Genomic DNA, 14,043 nt, shown 5'->3' with positions numbered 1-14,043 from the left:
TGCTCTGAGCCTGACCAGGGGCTGCACCTAGGGATTGGGCCTGCCCTCTGCCACCTGGGAGCAGGCCTAAGCAGCAGGTCGTTATCTCCCGAGGGGTCCCAGACTGCGAGAGGGCACAGGCCGGGCTGAGGGCCCCCCCTTCCCAACCCCCGAGTGCACAAATTTTTGTGCACTGGGGCCTCTAGTATATATATAAAACCCTAAGCAACTGGTCGACTGCTTGACCGGTCGCTATGATGCGCACTCAGGGGGCAGAAGCTCAACACAGGAGCTGCCCGCTGGTGGTCAGTGCACTCCCAGAGCAGAAGCGCTGCTCAGCTGACCGAGGGATGCCAGACACCGGGCTCGTGGCTGGAGAGCCTCTCCTGCAGCGAGAGCTTCTCCTGAGGGGCGAGCCTCTCCCACCTCTGGGGCAGCACTACTGAGCGGTGGCAGAGGCAGACACCATGGGGCCAGGATGAGTGGCACGGCAGCTGGCCCCGGCTCAGGCTCCTCCCCGGCTGCCTGCCACTTCACATACTACTACATCATTCGGGCATTCCCCTGGATTGGGCCAAAACCAGCAGCCCTACATCCCCCGAGGGGTCCTGGATTGCAAGAGGGCGCAGGCCAGGCTGAGGGACCCCACCAGTGCATGAATCTGTGCACCAGGCCTCCAGTTTTAATATAAAAACGCATTTCTTATCAGCATTGTTTATTTCTCATCCTTCTCTTTGTAATGTAATTTGCTCTCTCCATTTTAGTTTGGGGACTTGACCAGAGGCAGAATTGGGATCCAGTAGGGCCTTAAACTATTGAATGACACCTCACTGTTTTATGTCAGAGGATGAATGATTCCTTACCTCAATCTAATTTAATGGCAGAGGGCTTTTGTATTTTACCATACATATACTGTGTGTGTGCATTTTACAGAAGAAACTCTACATGTTGACTTATATTATTTTCAGTGAAATGTAGGGGCATGAAAGTGGGATACAATATAGCCATAACTTTAAATACTGTCAAACAGGTACTCTAGAGACTCTCAACTAAAATTCAATTAGTCATTTTACAGGAACCTGCTAAAAAGAAAAAGCAGTTATAATTACAGTAAAAGATAAATGTACTGAGATGTCAATCATGGTCCCTACGCTCAGATATAAGACAGAACACATAGCAAAATGGTCAAATGAATTCGCTTCATAAGGTCATAATAAAAGAATGTCTAACAAACAAAGTCATGGACACAGATGTATTTGAGATGAAAAGCAATTTCTAGTTCCATATATCTCATTCTTTGTGGCTTTGCTTTTTTATATGCCAGACTTTCAAGGAGTAGTAAACAGAAATTAATTTGACAAAAGGCAGACAAAGAGATCATAAAGGGAACTACTTCTTGGTAGTATTAACAACATTTAAAATTATATCCAAAATAAATAGGTGAAACAATTTTATGGCAAAAGCCAAATATTAATAGTTATGTGAAGGTCTTCTAATTATATTAAAACTTATATTGAACTGAACATAATACTTGGGAAATGGGGAAATTTTTTCTTAATTTTCTAACGAAACACCTTTTTGGTTTACCACCTGCCCAAATTATTTTAAACCACATTATATAAGTTGACATTTTTGCCTGAGCAAAATGAAATAGTATCTTGGGAAATCAAAGATGAAAAGTATAGTTTATGTTCAAGAGGACCCTGCAGCTTAGTGGAGAGAAGGATGTAAATAACAATACTAGAATAGCTGCAATTGAAATAACTACAAAGAACACCGGGAGCATATTTGGATATGAAGATAGAAGAAATATATGATCGAAGCCAGTCAGGAAAATGTTCCCAAAGCAGATGAAACCTGACTAGACACAGTAAGAATGGGTAAGAGTTTGATGGGTGGATAAGTGAAAAGATAACTAATCATTCAAAACCTCTGAGATTTTCCCTGTCGGTGTGGCTCAGTGGTTGAGTGTTGACCTATGAACCAGGAGGTCATGGTTCGATTCCCAGTCAGGGCACATGCTTGGGTTGCAGGCTCAATCCCCAGTGTGAGGCATGCAGGAGGCAGCCAATCAATGATTTTCTCTCATCATTGATGTTTCCATTTCTCACTCCCTCTTCCTTCCTCTCTGAAATAAATAAACTTTAATATATTTTTTTATTTATTTCAGAGACGGAGAGAAAGAGATAGAAACATCAATGATGAGAGAGAATTATTGATTGGCTGTCTCCTGCAAGCCCCACACTGGGGATCAAGTCAGCAACCTGGGCATGCCCTGACGGAGAATGGAACCATGACCTCCTAGTTCATAGGTCAATGCTTATGTTGGGCAGGCTAAAAGAACATTTTTAGAAATGTTTATAGCAGGCCTTTCAGCCACCCTCTCAGTCACCTGACAAAGGTAGTGTGGGGGTAGGAACTGCTGAAAAAGCATTGTAAGCAAATATTGATGGCATTATGCCTTCAAGGCAGAACAAAATTTTCTTCTTTGCTTTATGTACTCTTCTACCCATCTTCAATCTTCTTTTTTTCTAATCTATTTATTGACCCTGCCTTTCTTCCCTTCTATTTTTTCCAGTCCAAAAAGGTCAATAAAATGAAGCCAATTAAAAATGCCCATGTATTTTATGGAGAATTCAATAGTTCAATACCAGTTTGTATCATAATCCAGACTTCTTTACTTTAGAACTGCCAAATATTTGAGGGGTTTTGTTTTTTTAAGTAAATGTAAAAAGGAAACATGCCTGACAATTTATTTGAAAATAAATGGATTGTTCATTAAATTTTAATGATAAATCCAAATGTATCCTTTTTCCCATCTTATGAACAGATAATGTTCAGTGAGCATTTTAAAGAAAAACAGAAGGAAAATAGGGCAAAAACGGTATATACTGTAAAAAGAGACCAGTAAACGAAGAATATAAGAATGGATGCTCTCTTTCACCTTCTCTGAAGACTAAACACGAGTTACATTTGGCAAAAAATAACGCGGCCATGACCTTTCTTCCTCCTCTGCATGATTAATGACTTAATGTCCTACTAATTGGGAGATGTGGCTGAATTTCAAACACTTTCATTTTCTGTGCATATCATTCTGTACTGTAACCACCTATTAAGCTGTTCATCAAAGGTGAGCCAACAAGGTCATCTGAGCAGTATCTCTTCACCTATTTATTACCCATCTTCAGTGGTAATTAACAATGGTAACATTTCCATAAATCAACATATTTCTGATTGTTCTCTGATGATAAACAGTGAGAATGTGTGCATTACAGCCCACCCCTTTTTAATTTCAGATTTTAAAAAATTGGTCTAAATATACCACAGAGAAAACCCAGGTGAAATATTACAGGAGTTTCTTTAATTAACATGTACCAGGAAAATAAGGTTATGAACCTTGGAAGGAAAAATACAAACCTATGCACAAAAATAAATGAGTCTGCTGACACGTAAGGGTCAAACTAAGAAGCCAAGGGTGTCAGCCACCTAGTATCAATTTATTCCTCTCGCAAGAAACTTATGGCTCAGTTCAGCTTCACAAATAACCATTTGCCTACTCAGCCAAGGAAAGTGACAATTTGGAACAGAAAGCAGATGTACTTCACCCTACTCTCAAAGAAACATCATACTCTTAAAAGGTGAACCAATTAAAAACGTTCCAAAGGATATGTTTACTATATTCATTTAAAACCATACTTTGGGAATGTATGTAACATTCGGTTTTGCTTTCTTTGTTTTGTGGTGTGTTATTGTTTATTGTTGATGCTTCCAATTTTTGTTTTTTTCATATCATATTATTTAGCAAGTTCAATCACCAGAAATGACATTTCCATCAGCTATGTCTAAAAATGTCATGTGAAAATCACACTCATTTTAGAAAGGCTTTTCTGAATTTAGAAAATTCATAAAGATTAAAGTGTTTTAAAGGACTCACAATAAAAATACTGAAAATGTATTTTAAAACTGAAATTATTAGTAATAGCTCATCAATTATGTATGATTATATATTACAATTGATGATTATGTGCTATATAGTATACTATTATATTACATTGTTAAATATATTTAGTTGTGGGAGTCCAGGACGAGTCACCCCAAGAGGTGCCAGCCATGAGCCCGGCTTTGGGCTGAGCGGCGCTCCACAGAGGGAGTGCACTGACCACCAGGGGGCAGCTCCTGCGTTGAGTGTCTGCCCCCTGGTGCTCAGTGTGCGACAGACTGGTCGACCGGTCATTCTGGTCTTCCCCCATTCAGTTGCTGGGCTTTTATTATATAGGATGACTGTACATAGTGTATCATTATACCACATTTGTTTCTTTCTGAATATGGGAAGGAAACCATTTATTCTCTTTAGTACAGTATTTTAAAATTCCCATTTGCATTTTCAATTTTTACAATAAATGTTGTTAAACATATATGCACAGGGTTTGGCATGAATTCCAAATTAATATATAGAATCAGAGTCACAAATATTAGTCTGATCGTGTATAAAGTGATATGTATATATTTATGTCCTAAGTTAGTTAAGAAAAAACACAACTCAAACTGGTTTAAGCAATATGGAAATATATAATTTCACAAAACCAATAACCTAAGGATTTAACAAGGTCAGGGTAAAGAATGAACAAGGCTCAGCTCTCTTTCCTACATTTCACTCAGAAAAGACCTCTATTTGACAATTTGGTCTCCAGGCTGCCTTTCCTCAGAGCCACTGGCATGCGCATGACCAGGGACAACAAGAAAAGCAATCTCCCCACCAGGAAGTAAAGATCCTTCCTTCCTTCAGTCTAATTGGATCAGACCTGTACAGGTACCCAGTGAGCTGAACTCACATTTTAGATTATTTTGAAAGAACTTTGTTTTTTCTTCATTTTACTTTTTTTATTTTTCATTTCTTGGTTTCATTTCTATTTGACTTTTTATTACATAGGACTAAGAAGAAAACAATATTTTTCCAAAGTCAGAGATAACAAAGACATAGTGAGCTCATGAAGAGCAATAGGATTAAAGAAAGTTACTGAGGGAAAAACAAAGAATACATTAAAGCTCTTAGATGTGGTCAAGTAGCTTGACCATAGCAGTGTATTGTAACAATTAAACTATTGTGTTATACCTATAATACTAGTAAGAAGAAGCTACATATTCCAAAGCCATTCCCCCAAAACTGGGTAAAACAAAATGATACTCACCTTGAGGCATGTCAGGTGGCAGATAATGAGGTTCTTGAGCACTAACATGTACCCATTCAAAGTCATCATATAGATCCTGGTGGTAATCACAGGCCCCCGGACCATCATCAAAAGTACAGCCACCTAAACCGGGAAAAGAAGAACGTTTAGATTGCTACATTCCAAACAGGCATGCTAAAAATGAAGAACATGCTGGAGAAGGAAACATACTGAATATGTAATGTAGTACTAATTTTAATAATAAATGAAACTATCCTGTTAAATTTTCACATAAATTAAAATTTCTATCAGTAGCTCCAGTTGGAACCTCAACAGGAAGGCTGAGGCACAGGTTTTAAAATACCAAAAATAATATGAGATACATGTATAGTGTTAGATACACATATAGGGAGTGTTACCTGAAATGCATAAACCACACAGAATCTAAATAGTTTTTAACAACTTTAGTGGATATAACAGGAAACAGGAAAAGAATAAAAACAGTCTTTCTCCATAATGCAAGTTCAAAAAGGTGAAGTTAGTACTTAAGTCTTATCAAGTTCCTTGCTTTGAAAGAATACGTTGAAATCTACTTAGGAGACAGAAGGAAGCTAGGCAGATAGGGGTGGGACCATGGGAAAGGAGGTACAACTGGCAACCTAACTAGAGGGAGTGACTGAGGCACCCCACGAGGCGGGAAAGGAAGGGGACACATGCCAGAGGCATGAACTTTAAAATGTATGGGTATTGCTAAGACAGGCAGCCTGCAGATAACCAATCATAAGGCAGTAAGGTGTATAAATCAATCAAAAGGATATTGCTAAGGCAACATTCTTTGAAAAGACCAATTAGGAGCTAGCAAGACTACCCACCCCCTAAATTAAAAGGCACATACTTCCTCTTGCTCTCTTTCTCTCTTCTCCCCTGCACGCAATGGGTTCCTGACTAACCTTGGTTTCAGAATGGGGTGGAGGGGGAGCACATCCTGTGCCTGTGGCTTATGGCCATGTGGGCCTCACACATGGACTATTAGACTTCTATTAGCTTGGACACTAAACTACTCCCGACTGTAATATGGAAAGGAAGCTCTGGACACTGGCCTGCTCCCGGAACCCCAGCTGCACCTTTTCCAGGACTGGCTTCTCCCAATAGACTTTGGTTCCATTAATCGCTTTTTGTCCGCGACTTCATTCTTCTATTTTCGGACTCAACAACACCCACTTTTTTTGGGATCACTTATAATAGCAAATGAAACAATTAAAGCTTTATAGAGTCTAAAATTATTCAACATTTTATTTAGATTACTTTTATACACAATTATGACAATAGGAGGGGGGAAACTGAAGCATGAAACCAATCCTATTAGCCAATAATCACACCCACCACTTCCGCTTCATTTAATAACTGCTTTTTTAAATGGAGGTAGCTTTTCCCCTTTACATGAGTCATTTTTCCTGACTTTATTTTCAGGGAAAATTTTATGACAGAGAGATTAATTACATTTGCTTTTCCAGCCCATATATATATATATATGGGCACATACAACTCAACATATTTTGTTTATTCAAATCATGAAAATAAGAACTGGCCTATATGTCTAATCATGAAAGAAAATGGATTAGTACTAATGAAAATCCAGCAGCAGGTTTAATGAGGGAATCCAATAACCTGTCTCCTTTCAAGTAGCTTATTTGTTTAGTTTCCATGGGGAATCTTTATGAAGAAACTCAGTGAATTCTGTGACCAAAAAGGAGGCAAAGGGGTGGTAAACTGCAGTCCTATAAATTATCAGTAAACAAGGAATTCATTTTCCTCATCAAAAGTTTGTCAATTTGAATATGAAAAAAATTAAGGTCCCTTACTACTGAGAGAAACAAGCTAGCATCCCAAGCAATGAAGGCAAGATGGGAGATGTCCAGAGGCATTTAGCCCCAAGGACCTTTTTCAAAGCAGAATATGGATGTGGGTATCCTTGACTCACTCATATAACTACTCAACCCTTTAAAACAACTAAACTTCAGCAGCTTGATAAGTGTAATACTCTCCTTTAAATATGCTTAAAATAGCCTTTCTATAAAATGCTCTCATAAAAAAATAATGCATTTTTAATTTAAAATCAATCAATGAAAAGAAGTTGCTAGGAAATGCATCTTTACATAGCAAGGAAAAGTTATTTGCAAAACATAATTTGCTATCAACCCCAAAATGACTTATAGCTTTGCCACATATGCCTTGAGGGCCCCCACTGCCCTTTATAATGGTGAGTGCCCTCTGTGTGTAAATTTAAACTACCAGTGGAACCTACATTGGCTCATTTGAAAGACAAATGGCCTTAATTGCTGTCCTTCATAGCCATTGTTAATTTTAGACTCCAGGTTCTGAAAAGCAATACCTAGGAGTAGCTCTGCAAAAAAAGTGGGTCAACCCCTACAGTTTGTTGAGCATCACTGCCTAATCAGTCAAGATTCTTGGAAATAGCTCCTGGTCCACTTGACTTCAGTGTTAAGAACACTTTTAATTTAAAATAAATTATAATCTAAGAGGTACCATATATCCGTACACCACATATAGAGCATCTCAATAAATCTTTAGTAAAAGGTTTTTTTAAATCTTTTTTGTAAAGTATTTTGTACATTGTATTAATGCAATGTACTAGATGACATAATCCAAGCCATATTTTTAAAAATAATTATAATAAAAGTAATAATAATAACAATTCCAGCAGTCATATACAGTTTAAAGAGGAATGGGGGGGATATGGAGGTAGAGAATTTTATTCAACTTTACAATAGATATGACATACTATATCTTGAGCTGATTTAATTATACACAATCCCTGTTCACCATTTAAGGCCCACTAGAAAGCCTAGATATAAAGTCTTTTATAATAAATACATAATATTCTATATACATGTTACTGAGTTCAAGACAACTCTATGTGTAGTATTATAATCTATTTAAGAGAAATACCTTAGCAGGGTTCTAATTCATGAATAGAAACATAACTCGTGAATTTTACAGTTTCACTGAGCTAAATGGAAGAAGAAAAGAAGACAATACTGAAATGATGTTCAAGAAATTTAGTTAGGCAGAGGGGATGAAAATTGAGCAAGGAAACATCTTACATTCTCAGTTGTATTTGCTAATGGTGATAAGACCATAGCAAGTACCTGCAAATCATGTCAGGGAATGGTGACAAGTTCCTGGACTCTTAGAGGATAATTACTGCTGAATAGCCATTTCACAGCTTGCTAATCCCTCTGTTGGCTTCCACTAGAGCAAGCCATTTACAAGGCTTTGCAAGCTACTTACCTAAAAATAAAAATCAAGCCAATTTGGACTTGCCAGAATTTCTGTCCATTCCTAAACCCTCACTGAAATACTAGGTACCCCCCCAAAAAAAACAAAAACAAAAACAACTATCCCTAACCCAAACATTATATGACCTAAATGTCTAGCATTTCCAGAGACTCTTGACTGCTTATTTAAACAGCTGGTGGTGGCTCTGTGAGAGAGTGTGAAAATAGAGACCCTTTCTGCAGAATCACAGCAGAATGGATGCAAAACTCAAATCCTTTCTGAAGTCAAGCTTCTCAATAAAATGCAGGGTAGAGTTGATTGAGAACAGAGTTGAACTGGAAAAAAAATTAAAAGTCAACAGGGCCCTGGACAGCTCTGAACATTTTATGAAGGAGAATTTTTTTTTTAATCCATTGTACTAGGATCTTCCACATTCTCATCTGACCAGTCTTAACTTTCTGATTGAGTATAACAGCAAGAACTAGACAGAATTATCTTTCACAGTTCTATACTATCTGTAAAGAACACACTTTGTTCAACTAAAGATACAGACAATATTTCTTTTTATTTTTTTAATTACGTGGAATATAGTTTAAAAAGTAAGAAGAAAGTCTTGGACAAAATGGGTTGGCAAAAATAACAGCAGAGCTGTTTTATGACCCTCAGAAATGGTCAAATTAAATTTTGCAATTGTGAATTAAGATGGGATACACAAATTTGCTCACTTAAGTGATCATCAACTTTGGAAAAAATCTTTTCTCTATTAAGGATGCAAAGAAAGATTAATAATGTCACATCAGGACACATGCATACTGAATTAAACTAACTTTGAAAAAGTCAGCTTTATCTATGCTAATCCAAAATCATAATATAAGTTTACTGGTATATTCCCCAAAACTCATTACAAAGAAGCCAACACATTTGACAAAAAAAAAAATCAAAAGAACAAAAAAAAAAATTATTACAGTTCAAAAGAACAAAAAGAAATTTATTACTGAATACCTTAAATGTAATTCCATTTATAATCTGAGTTCATATAGTCTATGCCCAGAAAAATAGAGTACTGGAAAAAGTGTAAAAATTGATGCTTTTAAATAAAGTTCATATTTCATCTGAAATCTTCTGGGATATCTTAGTGTGTATGTATATATAATTTTTGTTTCCTTTCAACTCTAAACTTCTGAGAACACTGTAAGTACAAAATAAAAACTGTCATATTGTGATCAATGGTTGTGTAGTTTATATCTGCTCTAAGGATGGGTAACACTTTTTCTCAATTTAAGTATTAAAATTCAAAAAGGAAGAAATATCCCAAGTAGATGCAAAGGACTAATGCCTTTGAGGGCATGGTATGAGTCACTGGTCATAATACATTGCTCTGGTTCAATATCAAAGTGGAACAACTGAAGAAAAATAACAAAATTTATGCATCAGAATTCCTTAAAAGATAATCATGTCAAATCCAGAAAAAGTCCCTTTGCCCTGCTTGTAGTTAATTAGTATGTGAAAATATTATGTGAGCTAGTTCCTTCATAAAGGAAAGGAATTGAAACACATTTGTAGAAATCTAAACCTATCACTTAATGATACAAAGGACTCTTAATGATGAGAGAACTCATTTCAAATACACCCACAAATTATCTAACTGTTCATCTGAAGAATTCCATTTCCAGCCAAGAATATATATTTAATATATATAATCCAAGATTATTTAGCTTGTAAGACTTCTATTGAAATTGTCTATGATTCAAAGCAAATGCTATACTCCAACTGACCAAACAGTCTTCCTTTCATAGGACTGAATTAACCAGAATGGAATAAGTCCAATTTCACTCCCCTCTATCTTTGCTGAGAAATGAGATTAAAATCTCCTATATTTCAATTAATAAGACCTAAGGAATTTTAAGGAACTGGCACACACCACTACTTAGATCAGCGGTTCTCAACCTGTGGGTCGCGACCCTTTTGGGGGTCGAATGACCCTTTCACAGGGGTCGCCTAAGACCATCGGAAAACACATATATAATTACATATTGTTTTTGTGATGAATCACTATGCTTTAATTATGTTCAGTTTGTAACAATGAAAATACATCGTGCATATCAGATATTTACATTACGATTCATAACAGTAGCAAAATTACAGTTATGAAGTAGCAACGAAAATAATTTTATCATTGGGGGTCACCACAACATGAGGAACTGTATTAAAGGGTCGCGGCATTAGGAAGGTTGAGAATCACTGACTTAGATGGCAGAAGAAAGACAGTGTTTGTAGACGCAGCCCGGAGTGATGACTAAGTACATACATAGCTTTGCTATTTTGCTGCTTGGCGCTTCTATTTCCTCCCCAGGAAAATCAAGATAATAATAGACACATTACAGTGGTATGAGGATTAGTGATAATACTTGTAAAGACCCTAACACTCAACAAGTTTGATTTTAAAGCACCCTTTTTGTCATGCTCCATTCTTTACAATTGATTCTGTATATATGCTATGCAAGTGAAACCCTATACACATATTAAACCACTAAAGCCTAAATGAGGAAGAAACTTATGGCTTCCATTTAACTTACCCAGAAAAACTAAATAGAATTTCCATAAAGGCAATATTACCATGTTACCACAATCAGGATTCCCTGAACACTCACATCAGATATGCTTTCAGTTAGAAAAACACCTTCGTTTAGATCAGAGGTCAGCAAACTTTATCAGCAGAAAGCCAGTTAATAATATTTTAGGTTTTGTAGGCCATACCATTTCTGTTGCAACTACCTAACAGTCACTGTAGCAAGAAAAGAGCCACAGACAAAGGGGTATGGCTATATTCAAATAAAACTTTTATTTACCAAAACAGGTGGCAGGCTGGCTTTGGCCTGTGGGCCATAGCTCACCAACCCCTGACTTAGATCACTGGGATACTAAGTATTCTGAAAATTATGGGTTGTGCACAGTCTGGTTAAAAGCTTACAGCCAAGGATCTTTGATTTCTGCCGCACCTCTCTATTACTCAATTTTCTTTCCTATATATCAACATGAGAAGCAATAGCCACAGCCAGGAAGCTGAAATAGCCTCTGACTTACAATAATATGCCTGAAACTAAATCAGATTGCCTGGCTGGAGAGAGGGATAAGTAAAAAGTGAGAATACGAGGGAGCTAAAGACACTTTTAAGGTCCGCTCATATAGGCTTCAAACTTTTAAGACCACAAAGGGTAATATATTTAACACTGTGTCCCAGCATATACATGGCATCCATGCACGCAAATATTTACATACATAGTGTGTAGGAACACAGGAATACATTATTCACTCAGCTGGAGGAGGTCAATGAGAGGACATGACCACTGGCTGACCCAAGACCTGGACCCAGGCAACTGGATCCCCTCCCATGTCCTAGGAATAGATGTTCCACCCACTGAAGCAGCCTTCAGAGAGAAATGTGTTGTTGAGACCATCTGAATGGTATTCATGACTGAACCCTGTTAAGGACTCTATATAAACCTTTAGGATGCTGGCTAGCAGGCAGGTGTGAGGATCTACCCATCTTGTGACCACCCATGGAGGCATCATAAGGAAGTTCTCTTGCTTGTTAAAACTGCCACCTACCAACCGGAGTGGTCTGCTTTGTTCTTAGGTCTCTCCTCACCCTCCATGTACAGAGGCCAGTTTTGAATTTTACCTAGGGCATTCCCAAGGTCACAAACCAACAACTCAATCATTTATTTTCTCCTTCTATAGGTCACAAGTCCAGAGTTCTTTCTATAACTAAAATAAAATGAAGAGTAGTTGTGTGAATCAGGAAAGTAAATATTAAAAAAAAGAAATAGAAAAAGCTAGCAATTCCCTGTCTGAAACACATGTAAGCATATGTCCATCATGGGAGGGGACCCAGAAGACAGGTGTGAGCAATCCAAGTCTCCGGATCTACCTTTCAGGCCTCTGGCACAAGCTGAAGTCCCAAAATAAGCCTGTGAGACCTGGTAAGCTCTGATACTGTGTATGTGACTTCACCTAACCTCATTATGGAGTTAATGACTGATTACATGCCAAACAGCCATAGAAATGATTTCACAGATGAAAAGTGGAATATTAAAATATAAAAGGAACTACTCATGAAAAGTATTTCACTAGGTTCACAGAACAAGAAAATATCAGAGCCAGGACCTGGATCCAGGCACAGTGCGTTCTTTACTCTTAACCATCACCCAGGTAATGAAATGGTAGTGCCTCATCCTCTGAGGATAAACTGTAGTAAACTTTGAACCACATCACGTGGCAGCCTCTCAGGCCTGATGCCACACACAGCAGAGGGTCTTTAACAGTGAGAGCAATAAAAGCCTCACTGATTAACTAGTAATGTCAGCAAATAATTTTATTTAAATAGGTAGACAAGGCTGAGAATTTGTATGATCAAAACACTGTCCTGTCACTCTTGCTTGACAACCTTTAAAATTCACCTATTCTCCCCTGAAACAAGTATGAACAAGTACCTTTTCTAGCTTTAAAACATCAAAATAAATTGAAAGCAATTTTGTTCAGGCAATTTTTGCAGTAGCCCTCACATTAATCCTAGGATGAGAAACTAAGTGCTTCTCCAAAGATCATTAGTGTATTTACCCAAGTGTCTTTTCCTATTTTTTATCCTTTTATCTAGTCCAGTAAAATCTCATCTCTTTTTGCTTAGTGTTAGATACACAATCTAGAGAAAGCCATTGGACAAAGTAATTGAAAGTAAATGTACTGAAAAATAAAATTCCCAACTAAAACCATATTTACATTTTGGTAAAATTGGAAACCACCCAGGCTCACATTTAAACATTTCTTTGTTTTGTTTTGTTTCTTGTGGAGGGATTCCTGATGGGATCTACTTCACCCATATCAGACACATTCTGGCTAATTTCAACTCAAGCATGATGGGTAAGGGATCATGTTTCATTTATGAAGAGAGTTCTGTTAAATGCTGAAGCCATGTAAAAGGGAATTCCATAACCCAACCTCCTAGACCTAGAGGAAGGGCAAAGATCTGCTCTGAGGCTTTGAATTTAAAGTTTTATATCAGATTGGCAAAGGAAACTTAAATGTATTTGGCTACATTTTAAGAAGGTCAACAATTCAAACATTTTTGTAAGACTTTGAAATACACTTCAAGGAAATGATAATTAACTAAATTATATTCTTAAAAGTAAAGAATTATGGTTCTTTCTGCCATTTTCTTTATTTATAAAATAAACTAGATATCATTATTTCCATCAATAGATAACTACTGCTATGAACACATTAATTAGTTCTCACTCCACGCACCATTGAAACAAACAGTTTGGCCAGGTCCACAGCTAACAAGCCACTCACACAAACACAAGAAAATCGTTACGCTGGCATTGAGTGGTATCAGAAACCTTGTTGTCAGGGACCTTTGCCCTTTTTCTCATAAAGGAAGCATTCTAGGCTTTAACCACAGGTTTAGTGAGGCTTACTAGCTAGCCTTTGAAAGTGTCAACTTCTTAGCAAGTCAGTGCTGAATCCTGACTCATAATAACTTTCTCTTCTCAGAGTTCCTTGCTCTAGAGAGTACATATATGTTTACCATTTAGTG

At 37.3% G+C, this 14,043-nt stretch overlaps 1 protein-coding gene across 5 annotated transcripts in view; it reads right to left on the bottom strand.

Annotated features, from left to right (window-relative positions):
- The window catches only part of PTPRK (protein tyrosine phosphatase, receptor type K), a 466,477-nt gene that overhangs the window by 343,313 nt on the left and 109,121 nt on the right, over positions 1–14,043 (bottom strand). For all 5 annotated transcript variants that reach the window (XM_006095061.2, XM_006095062.2, XM_023759153.1 and 2 more), the window contains exon 2: positions 5,169–5,291. In XM_006095061.2, the coding sequence (XP_006095123.1) occupies positions 5,169–5,291 (123 nt within the window). The remainder of the gene's footprint in view (positions 1–5,168; positions 5,292–14,043) is intronic.

This window comes from Myotis lucifugus, unplaced genomic scaffold (genome assembly GCF_000147115.1).
Source record: "Myotis lucifugus unplaced genomic scaffold, Myoluc2.0 scaffold_150, whole genome shotgun sequence".
Lineage (NCBI taxonomy): Eukaryota > Metazoa > Chordata > Mammalia > Chiroptera > Vespertilionidae > Myotis > Myotis lucifugus.
Note: the sequence above shows the minus strand (reverse complement) of the source record. Positions and strands in the feature narration are given on the sequence as shown.